The sequence below is a fragment of the Chamaea fasciata genome, unplaced genomic scaffold (assembly GCF_029207755.1).
Source record: "Chamaea fasciata isolate MVZ Bird 193981 ecotype frontalis unplaced genomic scaffold, bChaFas1.0.hap1 SCAF_3, whole genome shotgun sequence".
In the NCBI taxonomy this organism is placed as follows: domain Eukaryota; kingdom Metazoa; phylum Chordata; class Aves; order Passeriformes; family Sylviidae; genus Chamaea; species Chamaea fasciata.
The window spans coordinates 12086482-12108654 of record NW_027094088.1 but is presented as its reverse complement, the minus strand read 5'-3'; the positions used below and the strand labels follow the sequence as shown (position 1 = coordinate 12108654).

The following is a 22173-nucleotide window of genomic DNA, read 5'->3' as shown; positions in this document are numbered from 1 at the left end:
GAGGAGGAGGAGGAGGAGGAGGAGGAGGAGGAGGAGAGGGGGGTCAGAGAGGGGAGGCGTTTAACACACTCACCCGGGGCGGGGGTTACACACCGAGGGATGGGAGGGTGCTCCTGCTGCGCTGCAGAAGGAAAGTTGGCCGCGCTGCCGCGCACGGCTCGTTCTCCTGCCTCTCTCTCTCTGCCGGCCTCTCTCTCTCTCTCTCTCTCCCTGCCTCCCTCCTCCTTTTCCTCCTCCTCCGCCCGAGCCCACAGTGCCGCCGAGGCGGTGCAGGCGGTGCAGCCTCGTCTCCGCTGGCGCTGTGCAGCCCGGGGGCCCGGTCCCCGCCGCCGCCCCCGCCGCGGGGATGCTGCCGGGCGGAGCGCCTGGGCGCTGAGCCACCCCTCCGGCCGCGCCAGCGGGAGCACCGCGCCGCGGGTCACCTTGCAGGGAGGTGAGTGACCCCCCAGCCCACCCTCTCCGATCCTCTGCCGGCAGCGATGCACCAAATACCCGCTCCGCCGCATCCTCCGGAGCATTCTCCGGAGCACGGAGCGGAGGCGGGGGCACCGCGGCTCCCGCAGCCGCCGCGGCGGAGGGACTCCAGGGGGAGCGCAGGGAAGAGCAGGAGCTGAGCGGGGCCGCCCGCAGAGGTCCTTCCCTGATGCCCTGCGGAGAGCCCAAATTACTGTGGCCGGTCTTGACCGGCGGGGTCTAGGGGGAGAAGAGGCTTTTCCAGTGTCGCGGCGAGATTGGGATCTCTGGAAGGGAAACTGCACGCGGGGTTTTCATTTTCCCTTCCCTCCTCTTTCCCGTAAGGAATCCCATCTAGCTCACTGTGGGAGAATAGCTTTTGCTCTGAGCTCTGTCAGCTCCCGTCCGCCCTGTCAGCCCAGGGAAGGGGAGAGGGGTTGTGCAGGGGTATGCGGGGGAAGAGCCCGAGCCGCGGTCAGGCAGTGGAGGTGCTGAGCTCCTGGCAGCCGCAGCTGCCCGTTCCCCTGGCTATCCTGCTCCGAAGAGGCGCCGGACTGAATTTCTCTTCCTTCCCATCCTCTAGTTTGAGAGCAGTGACTGCTAAGTTGGAGAAAGGGATGGTTGAGGCAAGGAGGTAGCAGTGGTCTCTGCTATTGCTGTGTCTTGGTTTGGTGGCAGTGGAGTGACATTGGGTAAGTCCTCCGTACCTGCAACATCCTTCTGGATGGGGTATCTGGCTATCACTAATGCATCGTGCAAGGGGTCAGTTCTTCAGTAGGAAGAGGCTGGCAATACACTGAGACCTTTCTGGAATTGACACTCCAGGAGTACAAGCCTTCCTGGAACATGATTGGTAGTGCTCCCCAGTCAGTAGTGTGCTGCAGGGGGAGAGGTACAAGGGTCTGTGTGGGACTAGTGGTGGGGTATAACATGCCACCCCAGATAGAACATGGAGCAGGTGTGGCAGGGGTTGCTCCAGAGTGCAATCAGTTGAACTGTGCCTTCAAAATCATGATAGGGAAGCTGTAGCCTCCATGTGTAATGAAAGAGGAAGAAGCAAGAAAACTCCACAAAAACCTCTAAACTTTCCAGATACATTAAATATGCAAATTACAATGAATTAGATATTTATCTGGTGTAAACAGAGCCTCAGCAACAATTAAAAGATGCTTTGATGGTCTTAAACTCAAGATGATGCATTAACTGGCACATAGAGGGGGATTTTTGTGTATTCTAAAAGGCAGTCAGAACAGAGAATACACTTTCCTACATTCATGTATTTAAATGACTTAGCTTTAATTATAGTTTATTAACTGTCATCTTTAAAGTAGCTGCAAGTAGATGGTCTGTATTAATTTCAAATTACCTCGCTCCTAAGACAAAGATTTTACTGGACAAGGTGACATTTTAATGGCAGTTTTGGTAACTACAGGTCATGCCAGGGTGTGTGTAGGATAAACTCATTTGTAGGAATTAAATGAAATCTCCTCTCATTAAGTGGACAGGCAGATGTCTCACACCACTGGTGCCACAGACTCTGGAATAAATCTCACACACAGAGGAGGGCTCTTCCCTATACAAATGCAGATGTAATGCAGTAGTGGTATACACAGGCACCACCACAATACATTTAACTTGAGGAAGGATGCTCTCAGGATTTAAAATGCTTTTGCTTCTGAGGACAGTATTAGAGAAAATGTGCAATGTTCGGATAAGGTTTTTTGGTCTTTCTACAGCAAATTCATATCTGCAGACAGCTGTAAAATGCTTCCAGTAGAGTTTTTTAATACTGTCTATGTGGTTATTAAGATTGCAGATTACATATATGATTTTTAAGAGTCCAAATTTTGTTGTCTTCACTTTGAAGACTTGGATTTTTACGGGTTATGGTTTGTACAGTGCAATTGGGGAAAAAATGGAAAATTACTGCAAAGGTGTGCACATGAGAAAAATACTCTCATGTTCATTGGCTTTGCCTTGACAAACATGAATAGTGGCTGTGTGTGTCTGAATACACATCTTCCAGCTATCATGTCAATTGTTACTGAGTACCCTTTCTCTGGCAAAAAGCTGGAAACTACTTTGAGTAATGGGGTCACAGCAAAATGTTCCTCTTCAGATGTAGACGCCTGTGACCCTGAGGACTCACATGGAGCTGGTCTAACCTGTAGCACGTAAGAATCAAAAGATTCTGTGATTTGAATTTGGTGCTGTAAAACCAGAAGAGTGACAAACTGGTTGTTTTTACTGCACAAGCAAAGACTGCATTGTGAAGCAGTGGTGCAGTGCATGAATGGTGTGAGTTCATGCATGCCTTTAGCAGTGCTAGTTTTATACCAGGCATCCCTATGCGTGTGTGTTTGTATGTGTGTCTGTCTAAAATCTGAATGTGCAAAGTTCCCTCATTTACCAATAGCTCTCCAAATCCATGCTGTATTTCTGTCCTTATGCTTTGAGGCTTCACCGAGGCACGAGAAGAATGAACTGACTCTTCACACCAATTCAAGCAGAATTTTGATGGGGTTTGTGTGCTTTAATTGACTGCTCAAATACCTTAAAAATCCCCAGGGAGAGCAAAGAACTCTGAAATGGTATTTGCTAAAGGACAGAATCATAAAATGGTTTGGGTTTCAAGGGACATTAAGATCATTTAGCTCCAAACCCCCTGCTATGGACAGGGATACATTCCACTAGCTCAAGTTGCTCAGGGCCCATCCAACCTGAAAACTTCCAGGGATGGGGCATAATCAAATCATTCAGCTTCTAGAGAAAGGATCTAGGAAAGGCATCCAGTCTGGTGTTAGGTCCTGCAGGACAGCTGTGCTCAGTGTGCTGCTTCAGGACATATCCCACAGCAGCTGCCTGCTACATGCAATGACTTATCCAGTCCTCTCCCAGAGGGTGGTGTCCCCATGTCACCCACCCAGCTTCCAGCTGCTATCCTTGTGCTTTTTGCAGCAGAACAATCTCCCTTCTTCCAGCTGCATGTGGCTCACAAGATCATGGAGGCAAGGTTGTGATGTGGATATGCTGCCAGCCCAAAGCCTGTCAGAAGTCTCTGAGGTCCTATATCCCTTCTCCTCCCAGAGAACAGAGTGGATAGGATTTTTCATTATGTTCAGATAATACCCCGAGTCTAATAGGCATCTGCATTACTCATTTCCATTTTTGTCTCTGCAGGGAGAGATGAGAAAGGTCTGTAAAGGTCAAACTATGCCCCACTGATACTAATGCTTTGTTTTCCCCTGCCTGCCCTATCTGCCTCCAGCCACCACTCTCACCATGGATGGCTAAATCACCTATTCTGTAAAGCTTTTGTCCCATGGTATAGTCCTTGCTCTGCAATTTTTCTAAGTCTTATGGAGCACAGCTGATTTTATGGTCCCAGAAGCATCTGTTTACTCTAATCATCCTTGCCCAGATGAACTAACTTGAGTAATTTTACAGTGCTTTTCTAGCAAAGTGACTTACAGCCCTGGGGTGCTTTGCTTGAGACAGGAGGTACAGAAACTTCCATTTTGCACCCTGTCTGCACCACCACACTGTATTCCTGTTCTGTCATCTCTTTATTTTCCATCTGTGCCTCAGGAATACCTCAAGTCCAGCCTGGAGCACAGTACTCTGGGTTTACATGCAGAGCAAATGTGAGGCAGTGTCTTGTCCTGCTTTGCTTCCTGGATGCAGTGTGGGAAAGCAAAGTGGAGCCAGATGAGCAGGGTGTGTGCAAGAACTGGGCTCTCTGGGGGCTGCCCATCAGGAATGAGACTGAAGTGAGTTAGTAGGGCCAGTCCTGGATCCACATTTGGGTGTTCCTGTCTGTGGGCCAGCCTGGTCACAAACACAGTTAAACAGGGATTTTAGGTCCAAGGGGAGGCACAGGATTCAGCCAGCAGGCAAACCAAGAGGGCTAGGGGATGCTCTTATGTTGGTATTTGTGGGTGAGTCTCTTATGGTTCTTTTGGAAGCTCTTAAAGCAAGAATCACTCCTCATGGCTCAATCTCCTCAGTTTGAAATGGGTGTGGGGAGCTCACGGGTGATGCTGGATACATTTGGGGTTGTATGATGCACCTGGTCTGCAGTACTGGGGAGCCTCTTGAAAACAGCAGAAAAAAACACAGTCAGACTTTGACTGCTTTCACTCTGCAGAGTAATTGCCAGAAGTGGTCCTGGTGTCAAGGCATTTTTACACTGGTGACTTCCACAACAGCCAGGGTTATATGTACCACAGCAAGATGCTGTTAGTCAGGCCAGTTATCTATTATCTGGAAAGTGCAGTGAATGAAAAATGTTCTGAGTTCAGACTGAACCGCACTAAGAATTAAGGCTGAAAACTTTAAGTTGTGAAGGAGAATTGCTAGAAAAGTCTGAATATGTCTTTGTTTTTTTTTGAGGCAATACCTTGAGACATAGTGAATTAAAAGCCAGCTTGTTCAATTAAAAATAAATAAATGAAACATTGCATTTCATTTTAGCTCAGGCAACATGCTTCCACCTGCTCTAAAGGAAATACTTTGTTGCAGAAATAACATTATTATATATTAGATGAACGCAAGGTAATTCCTCCTTTCTCCCCCACTCCATTCTTTAGTTCAGATACTGAATTAAGCAATCAATTATTCAGGCAGATATGCAGATGGTAATTGTTTTAACATATATCTCTGCACAGGCAATCATGACCTGGATTTTATTTCCAGCTCTGTCTTGACATGACCTTGGATGCTTCACCGTTCTTCAAATTCCACCTTTTTAGGAGGACAGATTGCACCTCACAGCGGATTTGCTGCATATTAGTAATACTAAAATAGCATGGAGGTCTTTTTAATTCCACTGCTAGTGATGAAACATTTAGCTATCACTAGTGCATGCATTCTTAATTTTCCCAGTATGAGTTAGTTGCACTGCCTTACAAAACTCCCTGTAGCTTACTTAATAGGGTAAAAGGAATTCCAGCTACTGAAATACAGCATTCCTTTAAAACAAAGCCTACTTTAATAAGCCCAGCTAAATCAAAGAAAAATACAAGTGGAAAAGGGTTTTTTCCTTCATTTTGTTAAATATTTCACTTCGTAATCAGCACTCCAGATCCATACATGGCCTGTGATTTCTCTCATGCATAAGGTCTATATTTGTTGTTGCAGTTTCTAAATGTCTGGAATGCCTCAAATCATACTGAAGCCTATTGCATTGTGGTTTTGAAACTCCCTCTTACCTAATAGCTCATGCCAGGAAATCTGCAACTTCCTTTCTTCATGTGGGGCTTGACTGCTCTTCATGAGAGCTTTCTCCCCTCTGCTTTCTCTGTGCTGGCAGAGGGGAAACCAGCTTCAAACCCAGGCGCATTTGGTTGAATCTGATAATCCTGGGGCTGAATCCGTTTCTGTTGGTGGCACAAAGTCACTATTGCCACTTCTTGCCATTCTGGTGATTTAGAATGACTGAGAGATTTAGGAGCAGTAGATGTCTTCTTGGGGAGCATGGGAGACAGGTGGGAATCTCTAAGGATCAGAGGGATTCAAATCATGGGAAAATCAAGTTGAAGGAATCCCAGTTGGTCTGCAGTTCTATTTCATACTCAAAGAGAGGTTAACTCTGGGATCACACCATGATCCTCAGAGCTTAATTCAGTTGGGTCTTCGAAAGCTCCAAGGATGTAGGCTGCGGAACCTCCTTGGGCAGCTTTTTCCTGTGTTTGATTGTCTCCATGGGGAAAAGATTTCCACTGAAATCCAGCACCCCCATGCAGAAACACATGAGTTTTTTAGCCTTTTTTTCTGGCTGACGACTTGCCAGATCTGCACGGAATGGCAGAGGGTACAGCCTCAGGCTTTGACAGCAGAGGGGGACTCTGCCTTCAGCTTCACTTGCCTTCATCTTCCAGTTTTCTTGCCAATAAACCAGTCTTCTGGGCCAGTGATGCTTGATCTGTCTGAATGAATGCCCATCTTGTCTGCTGTGAGGAGAAGGCTGGGGCTTTTCAACCATAGCCCAATGTTCCAACTGTGTGGCTTCGGAATTCAGGGGGGCTGTATTCAGTTTCCCAACTGCTTATTCACACAGTACATTGCGTGCCTGACAAGGGTCTCCAGAAGACTGAAGAGCCCTTAAGCTGTGCAAAGTCCCATGGAGAGAGGAGGAAAACAGCATCCTGCCAGGTCCTGGGAGAGCAAAGGAGTTTTGAGATGGTGGGCAGCAACGGATCTGGCTTCTGCTCCTTGTCTGCTAGAGCCTGGGGCACACCATTTAGCTGTTCTCTCCCTGCCCTCCCTACAGCTGGCATTTCTCTGTCTCACACCCTCTGCTTAATTAGTTTGTCAGGCACTGTCATCACAGCAGGAGGCTGCAGTACACCCAGCAGAGTGTGGCTCTCAGTGCAGCTCCTCATTGTAACTGGGCTCTGCTGTAACGCGAGTGATAGCTTAATAAACCACAGCATTGCAGACTAAAGATCTTGGCACTGCTTGCAGTTTCTTGTTAAAGTAAGAAAGGGGGAGGGCAGAATCCAAGAAATTGGAAAGAGTGAAGGTTAAAATAATGAATGGACTCACTTTTTATAGTAGACTGGGGTAGAAATATCTAACCCCGAGGCAAACATAGATTGAAGGTTGATATATTGATTATATATATATATATATATCTGTAAATAACTTGAATGTGGCTTTTTCTTCTGGTTCCAGTCTCAAGTGTGAAAGTGCAGAATTATTTTTGGTTGGCCTCAGTGCCAGTGAGTGATTTGTGGGACAATTAAAACCATGCAAAGACAGAAGAAACCTGAATCCAACCAAATAAAATTAACTCTGCATCTTGGAGCAGACTGAAAAGCTTTCTTATTTCAAGAGCTCTGATGAATTTCATTTTCCTGTCAACATCAATCTGAAACGTCACTGTGGCCATAGATGCTGAGAGCTTTTTTCTGCTTTGAATGTTGGCTCTCTGCAGAGAAAGCACCCTCCAGTTTCCTCAGGTGGTCTGTCAGAGGTTACCTGCTCTGGCACTGCCATATGAGGATTCTGGGGTGCAGGGAACCTGGAATCATCTTAATTTTAGGACATGCCTGTGAGTCACAGGCATGTGAGCGTGGCCCAGGCCATGTCCATGAAAGCCCCTAGTGAAAGTGGAGTGGCTGAATTCATGTCCAAGGGGTCCCTGCAAGCACAACAAAGGCCCTGAGCCACTGCAGAAGCACAGCTGCCTTTTGCCTCTAAGCATCACTCGTGACCATGTGCCACTCTCTGTCATACCTCCACCTCAACCGGGGGGATTCCATTTCAGGAGTAATACTAATATAATTATTTCTTTCTCTTTTTTCCTCCTCTTAATTTATTAAACTGAAAAGGTCTGAGTCTCATCAGCCTCTTCCCATTAAGCAGTACTCTTGCAGGGCCAAGAACATTGGATCAGGCTCTGGTAAGGCAGGCAGCCAGCTACAGATTAAAATGTACCTGGGGTTAAACCACTTTCCTTGATTGCATGCTGCCATCCACATCTCCCTGCTGACCTTCCCTGAGGCATGCTGCCTGCACTGCTATGTGGGACTCCAGGGAGGATGTCCTGAGCAATAGACTATCCCTATTATCAGAGGAGTTCTCTGAGGGAAGGATGCTCCCTGTCTTGTCCTTGCCTAGTTTTTGATGTTTTTTCCCACTTTTTGCTCGCTACCAAGGAGAAAGTGTCACTCAGAATCTTCAATATTGGTTTACAAGACTTGTTTAAATTCACAGAAGGTAAGTACCTGCCATATAGATGTTTAGATCCATGGTAGGACTGAGCAACAATGCCTCTCCAAGGCATGCAATAAAACTGCCCTAAAATGGCATTTTTCTGAGTGCTGCTTAAGCCAGACTGTCTTGGTTTGGGAAGACAGGTATCTGCCAGGCAAAAGCTGGAGTTTCCTTCGGAATGGAGAGTGTAAACCAACCCCCCCCCCCCCCCCCTTTTTTTTTTCCAACTATAAATTTACAACCAGAGACTTTTAGGCAAAGATTTGGGAATAGGAGTAGCAGTTCTTTACTAGTATGTATTACAAAGCAAACAACAACAACAACAAAAAAAAAACCCCAAACAACTACAGCATTAATAACAAAAGAAAACAGTACCAAGAATCTTGAGGGCTTTGTTTCACAAAACCCAGGGCAGTTTGGTCTCGGTGTCCTTGCAGGATCTTCAGAGAACCAAGCTGAAACTGGAAAGTCTCGGGCTGGTAGCTGGGATGGCAGGGTGTCTCGGCAGGCAGGGGCAGGATGTCCCGGCAGCGCAGGGGATGCAGGGTCACTCTGCAGCAAGAGGAGCAGTGCCGAAGAAGCCGAAGGCAAGGCAGGGCTGGCCCAGCTCCCGCAGGTGGCAGAGAAGGCTCAGGATTCAGGCTGAACCAGTGATAGTAGATTTTTCAGGACTGGACCTTTTTGGCCACAATGAAACTCCTCTAGCCAGCAACAGCCCAGCTGTTCTTTCTCTCTGAACGATGAAAAAAGAACAGCAGAACAGCCCAGCAGCTACCTCAAGCTGTCTTTTACCTGCTTTATCTCCCCCTTCCAACTTTGTCCACCTCCTTGTTTCGGTTAAGTACTCCTAAGTATCCAACACTTGGTCTCCTTGGTAACTTATGGGGAAAAAGTTCTTTAGAGAAAGAAGGAACAAACCTAACCCCCAACACAGACTTTGCTGAAATAATGTCACTACAGGGAGGTACCAAGGCTTGACCCAAGTTTTCCAGCCATTGATGCAGTGATGAAGTGTTGACCTCTTCATACATTTCTCCAGGAGGGCATTTGTTTCATTTGTGAGTCTTCCTCCAGTTTCTGTGGCATATTTCTCCTGACCATTTCACTTTGCTTGACAGGTGTCAGGGATAAGAATGTTTGCAAGAGGGTTTGCAGTTTCAAGGTGAAGTCTGGCTTCAGTGGGACTGATGGTTGAAGTGACACATCAGGGGACCTCTTACATTTTCCAAGCTGGCTCATGAGAAACTGAGCAAAGTCTGAAAACTTACTCTTTAGTTGATGAGTGTTTCTCATCTTCTGCTTGTGGGGATGTACTTTCATACAGTTTCTTTGGGGGGAGGTGGGAGGAAGAAGTGGAAGGCTTATGGTCAAGCAACTGGAGGCCCAGAAGGAGGCTCCTGCCACCTGGATTGCACATGTAACTTCCATGGGATCCCACCATGGTGGATTTTCTCTTCTGTAGCTTTCCTGCTGATTCACTTAAGAGAAGCACTGAACTACTTGGCTACACAGTAAAATGGGGTTTTCATGTTAAACCAAGTGTTGTGAATGTAAACATGTCAGCACTCTGGGTCAAGCTCTCTTGTATGTTAAACAAGTTTCTTGCTTAATTGGTAGTGTTAGAAAAGCTCTTAGCAGTGGTTTAAATACCTCTTGCATCTAAAAGAGAGACTGAAGGTATTTGAAGTCTGGACTTTCACTAGACATTGCTCTGTTAGAGGTTGTCTGACATAAAAGGGAAATAGAGAGAAAGCATTGAGTAAAAAAAATTACGTATCTTTACGTGTTTGTGTATTTCATTCTTGGTTTCTTCCAGACAGCACAATGGGGACAGGTAATTCTACACTAATAACTTGGTCTTCGAGGATCTAATATGAAGAACTTTGAAGCCAGTAGCATGTCTTTAATTTTTATGCTTATGCCCAGAAACAAACCCCTGAATTTACTGTTGCTGTGGCCAATACATAGGTATTTCAAAACGCATTTTCCTTTGGCTACACCTGAGAAAAATGAGGAGCCTGGTGGGAAAGTGCTCAGGCTGGAAAAAATGGGTTTTCAAAGGATAGTAAAGCACTTGCCAAGAGCAAAGGGTGGCTGCAGACACTGGCAGGTGAACACAGTACCTGCCCATCTTCTGCAGTTGCACATTTCTGAGAACTGAAAATGGTTCTTTTAGGAGATTTTTGTTGTTGTTTTTTCAGTCTTTTTTGGTTTTTTCCCCACCTCTTATCAAAGTGTTTAGAGGAAAGGGATGTTGTCCCCAGAATGACAGCTGGGTACCCGTAGGAGAGTGGAGCAGGCACCAAAGTCATTCTTTGATGGGGTCCATCACTACCAATACATGTCACCTCATCTACTTCTCTACATCCCATGGATGTGGGGCAGGTGTTCTTTGCCTCTCTGAGTGGGGACATATTTGGAGAACTAAGGGTGTGCACATATATGGGGGTCTGTTTCCTCCTGAGACTGTATGGAAGACAAGCTGACTTGAGTCCCTCAATTCATTGCCTTTGTCCTCACCTTGGTTTCTGTTTCCTTTCTTCATCAGGAGAATGGGAACCACTCACCCAGCATGAGCTCTAAGGCACGGCAAAATAAAAGACAACCGGTCCCACTGCCTTGGACATCTCCCAGTATGGATGGCTTGGTTGAGCAGAACAGTGTGCTTATGCACAGTAAGATCACTGAGGCTGGGAAAAGGAATGGTTTAATTAACACAAGGAACTTAGTGACAGAGAGCCGAGATGGTCTGGTCTCTGTGTACCCAACCCCTCAGTACCAGAGCCACCGAGCGGGCAATCTGTCCTCTCCGAGATGCCTGGAGAATGGCAGGAGTGACCCCGTACAGCAGCTCCTGGACCCCAGCATGCTGCAGCAGACAGTGGAGTCTCACTACAGGCCCAACATCATCCTCTACTCCGAGAACATGCTGCGCTCATGGGGTGAGAGCCTGGGCTCGGAGTGCTGTGAAACGACCTTCATCGAGGAGTGCTCGCCCACCAAAGACAGCCTGGAGTACCCTGACAGCAAATTCATGGACCTATCCTCGGATGACATCAAGATTCACACTCTCTCCTATGAGGTGGAGGAAGAGGAGGATTTCCAGGAACTAGAGGTCAGATGTCTCTTAGGATACGTGGGGAAGGCTAGGGGGAGGAGGGCATGTTTGAAAATAAGTGTACAGCCCCCTAGAACTGAAAAGCAAGGGTTCAGCTGCTTTTTGGGTCAGCTGTATCACTTTCTCCTCCAACTAGGACAATGAATGATTGCTCAGCTTTATTTGTTGGGTAAGGTCCCAGATCTGTGGTTACAAATGGCAAAATTCCCACTGGTCCTAGTGGAGATCAGCATTTCCCTTCTGTCTCTGAAGGGACTGGTAAGAAGGAAGATCCATGTGCTTAAATGCTGTGTAAGGTTGGGGCTGGGAGCATCTATCTATCTGCATGGAGCCCATTTTACTCAGCAAGCCAGCATCATCTCTTGCCTTCACCTGACTTGAGCAGAATGTTTTAAATTACTGGTTCAGACACAAAACATTTCTGTCACAGAGTGAATACAGAAACAGAAGTCTTATGGTTTCAAGGTGGAGTGAATCCATGTCTCTGAAATAAATGATATTTTTCTGATGGAGCAAAACACTTTTGAGACCCAAATACAATGTTTTCTTCTGGAGTCCTGTGCCTCATTGATTGCTCACTGTAAAGTAACGGGGAAGACTAAGGAAACAACTTCATTCTTTCTTAAATGATGCATTTTTTTAAAAATTTATTTTAACCAAAGACCCAAGTGTGGCAGGGATTTGTGTTTGCCAGAGTTTGTGGGAATGGAGGGTGAATGTAATGCTGGTGATCTGAAAATTTCCTCCACCACTGGTCAGAGACTCCTAACCTAGCAAAGACCCTGTGGCTGTCTAGAGCAAAGCCATACCTTCAAACATGAATGTCCCAGCTGAGATAGGGATACTGGTTGTGCTTTCTCTGTTGCTGTGATTTTCATTTAGGACCAAGACCTAACAAGCCCTAAAATTTCTATTTTCACCTCCTGTAATACCCGTGTCTCACCCTGTGATCAGCACAGGGGAAATCCAGCAAGAACCTGACTTCCCTTTTATTCTCTTTTCTCTCTGTATTGATAAGGTGGGAAGAGGGAAGTGTTTTTCCCATTGTGTGCCATTAATGCAGTACTCAATGCCTCCACAGGAAGACAGAAAGCTTCTCTCTGAAGCATGTGAGAATATTAGCTCAAATCACACCTTTCCACAGAGTTTCAGAATTGACCGTGGGAAGTATAATTTCCTTAATCCAAAGAAAATTCCTGGATGCTATCTTTTTGCCCCAGTTTCTCTCATGCAGTAGGGACACAAGTGACTGCAGGATACATGGTGCTATTGACACATCTGGCCTGACATTCAGGCAGGAAAAAAACGTCTCCCTCTCATCAATTCAGTCAAGAACACATTCTTAAGCCAACTTTTGGAAAACGAGATTAAAAAAAGATTGGGAACATCAGCAGCATAAGGAAAAAGCCTCTTCAAAGTGGCACTGGAGGAACTTGATCAGCTTTTCACAAAGAACATTTGTGTCTTAAAAACCAGCTGTAGAACTTCATCCTCCTCTGATCTTAAGGGGAAAAATAAAACAGTAGATTTTGGTAACATGCTCTAACAGTGTGTGCATTGTTTTCCCTGGGTCCTTCTTCTTTCTGACCTCTTTCTCTGGAAACAGACCTCCTGAGGTCAAATGTGGCAGTTCTTGAATGGGTATAGAGCATCTGGAATCACAGATTTCCTGTCTTATTTGACGCTTGGGGTGACATTGTGCTAACAAACACAGGTGTATGGACAACCATCTTGACCTATGTGTATAAGGTGCTCAGAATAAGATGACAGTTTCACAAAGTACACACCACCCATGGATTGTCCTCTCCATCAAAATTTCCCCTCCAGTAGGAACAGGGGAGGAGAAAACCAGGCATGGTTCGGATAAGGACCTGGTTTGCTGGAAACGCTTTGCTAGAAGTCTCTGCTTTGAGACCAGGGTCTGTCTCTGTTGCTGTGCTCCCTGACCAACCCTGTGCAGCGCTGCGATTTTCACTCTTTTCCATGAATTTTTCCATGATCCCAATGGATCAACCTGCTGGGCAGCTGTTTTCAGCAAGAAGTAGCTCAGCATGGCAAGTAGCTTCCATTCCAGGGAGGTCCAAATTCTGCAGATGCAGCTGGTCATGCAGGAGAGAAATTAATTTGACCAGACCAGAAAAAAATGGGTCTCCTGTGTTGTGCCCTTCTGGTTCACAGAAGCTGGTGGACAGAGGCTGTGTCTGTGTGGCCAGATACATGCGGGCCTCCTGGGCTTGGCTAGAGAACAGCTTTATTAGAGACTGTAGTGGTTTGAAAGCAAAACAAATGAGAGGCTCCAAGTCAGAGATACAATTTAATAGGAAAAGAGGAAAGAAAGTAAAATAAAATAGATGCAATAATACAAAAGACCACTGACAGAGTCAGAATACCACCTGAGTGGAGTGATGGAAGCAGTCCAGATGAGGTGGTCTTCCTGAAGCAGTGATCCTGTAGAAAAGGTCTGGTAGCTCGGGTCCTCTGGGAATCCAGTGGGTAAGTGCCCCTCTGGTGTTCAGAGTCTCAGCTTATATCCAGACTGGAATGCTTGGTTCCTCCCTCTGGGCGGAGCATCTCAATGGGATGGTGAGTCATGTGATAAGGCCTGATGGGCCCATTAACAGGAGATAGTCCAGGAGGGGGTTATCTGTGAGTCATGTGGCAAAGATGCTGATGGGCCCATTAACAGAAGATAAGCCAGAGTGGAGGAGGCAGGGAGCACTGTCTCACCTGGTTTCAACAGTTCATGAAGATGGTGATAGAATATACTTCAATCCAGGACAGAGACCTAAATTCATGCGTGGAGACTCTGGAAAGGAAAGAACACTATTTAAGGACAAGCAGTCATCATCACAGTAGGTGATGAACCATGCCAGATTGTTAACTACAGAAAAATAGCACCTGAATCACACAGTCCAAGTGTGTCACACTAGAAAGTATTTTTTTCCCTGTCAGTTACTGACAAGAAACAAATGCTTTTTTAGGTTACTAATAGATGGGATTGGGAAAGAGTGCCAGGACTGGGAGCAGAAGTTAGAAGGAAGAGAGTGGCACAACAGAGGTGCAAATTTTGCTCCCCCACTGTGAGAGTCCTGAAGGGTTTGAGTCTGTCACTGAGGGTGGCACAGGACGTTGCTGTGTATCTTGTCACATTGAGTGTCAAGCCACAGCTCATCAAGGCACAGAAGCTGTGGAGTGCCAGAGAAGACCAAGGCTCATGTCTGCTTTGGCATTTCTTTCTGGGAGAAAACTCTATGAACTAGCCCCTTTTTGGAAACATTGGCAAAGAGGGGACCTTTGTGCAGAAGAGCTCTTTTCTCTTGAAAACTGAAAGCTACCTCCTGTTCTCCACATGTCAGTGCAAGGCAAGTGGAGTCCCACTTGAGCATCTCTGTAAAATGCCTTCTGGAAGACACACCAGCCATGGGATTGTGAGTCATTGCTCTTCCCCCATGTCTCCCTGGCACTGCCTGCCTTATACCAGAATGCCTGCCTAGGGTTTTTCAGGATGGATATTTAATTTCTTAGAAATGCCAAAATATTGATCTCCTCCCTTTGTAGTGTCTCCCACACCTCAGTGCAATACTTTCAGGAGGGACAAATGCAGAAAATAGTTTTATTGCAGGTCCGACTACTTCTGACATGATTGTCTTTTTGAAAAGAGTTGGGCTCTTGGTAACCAGAAAGGTTGCTGTTCTCTGGCAGAAAACTTTGCAGTAGAGAAAGATTCTGGAAAAACCCAGCTATTTTGATTGATTTGGTTTTGGTTTGAAGAGTTGACCAAGCCAAGATGCAGGGTTTTGCTACTCTGCTAGCTGTCATCCTCCTCAGGATGGGTCTCTCCAGCTCCACATGTCTAGGACAATTTTCTGGCAAGGAGACACCTTCTTCCCTTCCCAAGCCTGGCGCCTCTGAAGAGCATGCAAGATGCAGCAGAGGAGCAGCAGACATCCTAATCATGGATTGTACCCTGCAGCAACATTTAACCAACTTATTTGTTGGGATTTTTTACTAGCAGGGCTTCTCAGGTCCTAGTGGAGTGTTGTTCAGTCTGCCTAAAAAAATCATAATTGGCTGGAGGGAGAAAAATCTGAGAAACAGGTCTCATTAGCATATAGAGCCCTACTTTGCTCCACCAATTACCAGGCATGAAAACAGAAGGCTGCACATTCTATCAGAGCTTTAAACTTCTCTCTTCTATGCCTGTCCCTGAAATCAAATGATTCCCTATTTAGGTATCGTTGGAAAATTTATAAATATCTTATGAGTTCTTTATGCCACAACTAATAGACAACTTGTCAAATGTGGCAGCAGTGAAATATGAAATGAGTTACAAGATTAAATACTCTCCTGTTAGAGTTCATGTGCCATCTTTTATCCAAAAATAGCATTTGTCATATTATACTCCTGCTAGTTTCGCTCCTAGACACTAGATAGATTGCTTATTTAGATAAACCCAAGCTATTCGTGGCAGCAAATTAAATTATTCATATGTGTCACATAAAAGAATACCTTGGAGCTCTCTCTTAAAACCCTCTTACTTTTTTCCCAGCACCCAGCAATGTCTGAAACAATCTCTAAATGCAAAATAAATAGAATGTTCTGGGAGTGAAAGAAGAAAAGAAATGTAGTGCTTTCAACGTATACATTTCCTCTTTTTTTTCCACTAGAAATTGCTTGATTCTGTTGTGAAAACTCATCCTTTGGACCTGAGCATGAAATTGTAGAGATAGAATTTGGATCCTGTTCCATCCAACCACTCTTCTCAACATTCCCAAGCATCTCCTGGCACGTTTTTTCCACAACACGAAGAGAAGACCCTGAGGAGATTTATGTCCATCAAGCCCTGTGAAATCATGCACACTTTCTGTCAGTGGTCCTGCACTGGGCTATGTCCTCAGCCTTCCCCTGGCTGTAGGTATCCAGAAAGCATGTTTGAACACCCCTTAGGGGGCTGAGTATGTCAGAGCTCCCTTTACAGAGAGCTCTGCAACATGGGCAAAGACAGGGTCTTGCAGCCTGGTTTTACTGATGAATTCACTGGCCATCACTGCTCCTCTGAATTGGGTGTACAGTTTTTTTTTCTGTTCTGCACCTGGGCAATGGAAGAAAACAGCACCATAAATGCCTTGCCCAAGCTCATCTAGGGCTGTGTTGAGAATATGGGAATGTAATTTTCAGTGGTTTTGTCCCATGGCATATGCTCAGAAGAGCACAGGTGTGCTGTCAGAGGTGTGGTGCCCAGGTATGAGCTCCAAGGGGTGTGGCACTCAGGTATGCAGTCATGGCACTGAGCCATCCTGCACATAGGACACACTTTATATCTCTGAGTTCCGTCAAGGGTGCATTATTAACAGATTACAAGAGTGATTACACTTCGCATTTTTTTTTCTCCTTAGAAGGAGAAGCCCCTCAGTCTGGAGATACTGAGCCCTGCCAAGGGATATTAACCTCTATTAGCCAGCTCCAGATGAAAGGAGCATGGCTGGGAAGTCACCTTCAGCAGTGTCCAAATGCCCTCCTATGAATCTTGTTAATAGTAGCCAGGGCTCATGGCAATTCCCTTTCTCATCATCACTTCTCTGAGTTTTCAGGCTGAAGCTCAGCAGTGATGTCTCCGGAATCCAGCCTGCAAGTTGCAGGAGCTCTGGGTGAGCTGCATGCTGTCATTTGTAGTGGGTGGATATTTGGTACACTTTTTTTGAGGACGGCTGTGTCAGCTCAGAAGCAGAAAGGGGACAATCATGAAGGGTCACACCACTTCCCCCAGCTTGTTTTAGTGTGGATCAATTAATTGCTGTCTGCGGTGATCCCCTTCCAGTAGCAATGTGCTGGATGCTGGTTCCTGAGGAGCTATGGGCAGGCTGGCTGTGGGTGTCTAGAACACATCACAAGGGAGATAATCAAAGTCCAGGGCTCAAGGTGGAAGAATAGGCTTGGGCAACTACATCCAGGGGGTTTTGCCCGTTATGTTTTGGTGTTGCAAAGTTACATGTGAAAAGTTTTCCAACCAAGAAGAGTCCTCTGTAAGCCCATTCTGCAAGGCTGACTGGCTGCCTGACAGGGCAATTTTTAGACTGGGAGTTGGGGAAACAAGAGGAGCTGCAGCAGGTCAGTGTTAGGGGATTATTGATCTTTTAAATGCCTTTAAAACTGAAAGGGAATCAACTGCAAAACTCAAAGCTGTAAAAAGAAATAAACAAGCAAAATTAAATAAATAACAGGCTTTAGAGACATCACCTCTTAAGAAATTACCAGCAAGATTTTGCTCAGGGATGAGTGAGTGTGTGGAGGCACAGCAGTGATAAACTACAGTCTTCGGTGAAAGAGTCTCCATCCAGTTGCCGCCTTCAGCATCTGCTGCATGGAGGTGAACTCAAAACAATTGCAGGAGAGCAGAAGGATGCAGAGTGCTGGTCAGAACAGGTCATCATGTTTGACTACATTACTGGAACAGGCATTGTGTGGAGGAAAACAGAGCACATATTAACTTGGAGCAGCATTGTGTTGGTCTTCATCAGACCAGACCACTGGACCATCTGGATTTGAAGGCAGATCCTTCAGGGCCATATGAGAAATTAGTCTTGCATGCAGGGTGTGCATGTTGCTGAATTGGTTGCTTTGAATGAAAAAAGGAAAAGGGCTGTTTCTTGAATATTCATCAGGTTATAGAGGTTGCTGGCAGCTGTAGTTCAGAGCAGACACTGTTGTCTGACATCTCCAGTGTGCTTGGCAGGCTATCTGCAGAGCAATTGTAATGTCTCAGTTGAGGTAAGGCACATAGCTTTTAGGGGTAGCCAGCCTTGATTTAAGAAAAGGTCTTTTTTAATAGAAAATCCATTACAACTGCAGAAAAGTGTTCATCACCATCTCTGTTAAAAAATTGCACCTTGTGTCTGCTCTTCCTCTATTCTTCTTTCAGTCACTTCAGCTTTTCTACAGAATATAAAAGCTGCCTCAGATCAGAAATTATCTACTCAGACACAGGCTGTGATGAAACTTCATCTTAAATGCATCTTATGAGTGGAGTTGGCTTCTCTTCTTTCTTCCTGTGTAGATGTTTTCCTGTGGCATTCTGCCTTCCAATGCCCGATTTCTCCAATAAACTCTGGAAATGGTGCCCAAGAACTGAAGGGACGGGATGGGACAGGAAGGGAAGGGAAGAGAAAGGAAGGGAAGCCTAACTGACAAATATAATTCTGACTTCTCAACAACACTAATATCCAGCTTCTTCAGTGTCAGGGTGCAGCTCTTACAGATCCAGGAATAAGTGAAGAGGTAGCCAAATTATCAATTATCCCAATGTCAGGGGGCATTCTGAATAGAGAAGATTTCTTGATAAGCTCAGGATCAGGTGTCCTGTTGTATGAGAATGTTAGGAAGGAAGGTTTGCTTGGAGAAAGGAGAGTTTAGCTGGAAGAGTTAAGAGGTACCATTTGCTGTTGGATTTCTTTCTATGATTTTTAACTTTTTTTTTCACCCTTCTGGTTCACAATTGGTCTGCATGGTCAGGACTTAATGATTAGAATTATTCTTTTACCCTTGGTAACTCATAGGCAGGTCAAGTTGGCCTTTGGGAGGCAGCATCACTGATAATTTTGTGGTTCAGCACATGATCAAAGTTACTTGGGGAATCTTTTCTCCATTTCATCTTTATGTGAAAGAAAAGGCAATTTCAAATATCAGAGAGGTAGTCTCCACAGATAATATGCCAGCACACAACTCAGCGAAAAACCTGAAAATCAAAAGCATTTTTGATTTTGAATCTCACCTGTTCAGGTGAGTGGACAATTTCAAGGGATGGTTTCAGCAATATTATGGATTTTCTCCCTCTCCTTCTCCTTCTTTATTTTTGGAAGGAAATATTCACCCAGGAAATATTCATCTCACTAGAGAGCCGCTTCCTTTCATGGCTCCTTTTCAGCTCCCTGCAGTGATACCTTTACATTTATCTTTTTGTACTTTCAAGCTTATGCAACAGTGATGGAATCTGTGACACAGTGGGTGAGGAAGAGGAGAGCTGCTGGCCACTGCTGTGATGGAGTAGGAGAAATGAGCAGGGAATTGGCTCATGGCAGAGGAAAAGCAGTAATGTCATTAACCAGCACACCTGCATTACTCTCTTTTGCTGTTCCAGAGTGATTACTCGAGTGACACCGAGAGTGAAGACAACTTCCTGATGATGCCACCAAGGGATCATCTTGGCCTCACTGTGTTCTCCATGCTCTGCTGCTTCTGGCCACTGGGAATTGCTGCCTTTTACCTGTCCCATGAGGTAATTTTAAAACATCTCCTGCCAGACATTCTCCAGGACAGTGGAAGGTAGTTCAAGGCGATGGCATCTTCCCCACCTGGATATGTCTCTGTGGCAGTGGTGGCTGCCTTTTGAAATACTTTGCTGAGGGTGGTGTCTACAAAATATTTTAGCTTTTAGTTGGCAATGGTCAAATTCCATGTCAGGTTAAATGTACAGCTAAGAATCCTCTGTGGACATGGCTTTTGAATAGAAAACACCCTTGGATAGCTCAAATGCTTGGCTTTCCTACTGGGAACGCAGATCTACATTTCCCAAGATGATTATTTAGAATATCTTTCCAGGAGTAGAAAAATAATTTCTGTTCTGCAGATGTGAATTTGCTTTCCAGAAACCATTTCCTTTCCCACGGAAAAATGTTGCTTAGCCAGTTCTTCCTTTCAAATTTTATTATGCAAATATATTTTTACCAAAGAAGTGACTATGTTTTGGTTTGTTTCCTTCACGAGACAGTCTTAACATTGCTTAACTTGCAATCACCTCATGCCCATCATTTATTTCGACAAGTATGTCTCCATAAGTGTCTGCAATGTAATTACTGAGTTTCCCAGCATGGCAGATAATGTGAGGTGACAGAGAAGGCGTCACACTGGCAGCCTCATCAGTGACTGTGAGGAAACATTTGATTATATTTCTCTCTAGTGCCTTTTGCAAACTACAGTCTCTGCTCCACAGCACCCTTCACATTCACCCTCTCAGCTGTCTTTCTAATCTGTCTGCACTAAACACCTACTAGCCCTGATTTGTCAGAGCAGGTTCTTCAGATCTGAAGAATCCTACTCTTCAAGATAAAAAAACCCCAACAACAACAAGAAAAAACAAAACAAAAAAACAACAACAAAAAGAGATGGAGAAATACTTTTTTTAACTTCAGATGAACAGTCTGTCTTTGCTGGGAAGCCTTTGAGACAATTTGTGTTTGTCCAGTGGAAAATAACAAGTTCTGATTGTTGGAGTTTTGATTGTTTTTGAGATAGTTTTATCTGAGGTAAGAAAACAGCACAGTCCAATAAATACAAACCCCCTGTCTTGGTTTAGACAGGTATCTGCCAGGGAAGATTGGAGTCTCCCTTGGAATATAAGCCCCCCTCTCCCCTTTTCCAAATTATTATAAATTTGCAAATAAAGACTGTCAGGCAAAGATTTTGGAAATAGGTATAGCAGTTCTTTACTAGGGATATTAAAAAAAATACAAATGTTGTAGTACAGAAGAATAAGCAATCAAGCAAGCAAACAAACAAGAAATCCTAGAAAAACCTAACAAAGTCAGAAATACAACCTGACACCCTGTTGGTCAGGGTGTTGGAAACAGTCCAAAAGTAAGCCCTCCTGGAGTGGCAGACGTGATCCTGTTGGAAGCAGAGATGGTGCTGTGGAGTCAAGGGTCCAGAGATGGTTCCCGTCTTCATTTGGGAGTTCTGTGGGAACACTGGCTGCCTGGTGACACTTGTGGCTCCTTTTTATCTAGATGAAAATGGTTTGACTCCTCCTCCCTGGGTAGAGCATCTCACCATAGGATAATGTAATGTGTCATGTCATTGGTGAGCTCTTAATGGCCCATTAACAAAAGATATCCCCATGGGGGTAGTGGAAGACTGAACAGAGATAAGAAACAATGCCCCACCCAGTTTTAACAGCTGGCTTGGGAGGCAGTGGAAGACTGAGCAGAGATAAAAAACAATGCTCCACCTGGTTTTAACAGCTGGCTTGTTATCAGAGAAGGCAGTTACTCCCTCCCTTCTGGAGTTACAACAGATAAAGAAAATCTCCCCAACCAAGTTTCAACAGATGGAATAGAATAAACTTTTTTTTTTTTTGTTACAAAACCCAATATACCCCCTCAATGTAATTAATAGTAAAAGGTAATATGGCTGAGAAGCTAAATGTGCTGAGAACCAGTGTACAAAGTCTAGGGTATCCAGGGTATCCAGCTGTGAACTGATCCTGGGGCCAGCATGAGTCTGTAGGAACTTCTCACTTCCATGGGAGAATACACAAGGTGGAAAAGGCATGAATACAGGGAAAAAAATTGGTACTATGCTGAAGGATTTTGTCAATTGAAAATGAAAACTTGGGTGGTTTTTGTTTTAGTATAATGATGAAGGATAGCTGAATGTGGCTGCCTAAACCAAATTTTCAAATCTCTTGTAGAAAGATGGTCCAGCTAGTTCCAGTCCAGCAGGGACACACCTCTCTGTCCTCTCCCTGAGTTCCCAGGGAGCTCCTTTGTCTCTCTGCCTTCCCATTCAGCAGGTCCATCACAGCCCTGAAAAAACAGGGAAAAAATGGTTCTTCTGCAAAACCTCACATCCAACAAACTGTGATTTTCTGGGGGAAAAATGAAACCAATAGTAAGCCCAAACATCCTGTGGCTGAGAACTTGCTGAGATAGATAGTACAAACCATCAAAACCCTGCACATTGCTAAGCTAATATTGACAGTGATATCCACTCATACTTCGACACATAAACCATATATGTGATTTCTATTTATATAGGTCGTTCAGCTTAAACTCCTTGGTAACATTTGAGATCACTTGTTAATTCAAAAGAATAGTCCAACTTTCCCCTTC

At 45.0% G+C, this 22173-nt stretch overlaps 1 protein-coding gene across 3 annotated transcripts in view; it reads left to right on the top strand.

Moving 5' to 3' along the window:
- The first annotated feature begins 235 nt into the window (after nucleotides 1–235).
- SYNDIG1 (synapse differentiation inducing 1) overlaps nucleotides 236–22173 on the top strand; it is a 49963-nt gene continuing 28025 nt past the window's right edge. For all 3 annotated transcript variants that reach the window (XR_010719919.1, XR_010719920.1, XM_066178032.1), the window contains exons 1-3: nucleotides 236–433; nucleotides 10721–11287; nucleotides 19425–19562. Coding sequence is in view for 1 of the 3 variants with exons in the window: in XM_066178032.1 (XP_066034129.1) it covers nucleotides 10745–11287; nucleotides 19425–19562 (681 nt within the window). In the remaining 2 variants the exon portion in view is untranslated. The remainder of the gene's footprint in view (nucleotides 434–10720; nucleotides 11288–19424; nucleotides 19563–22173) is intronic.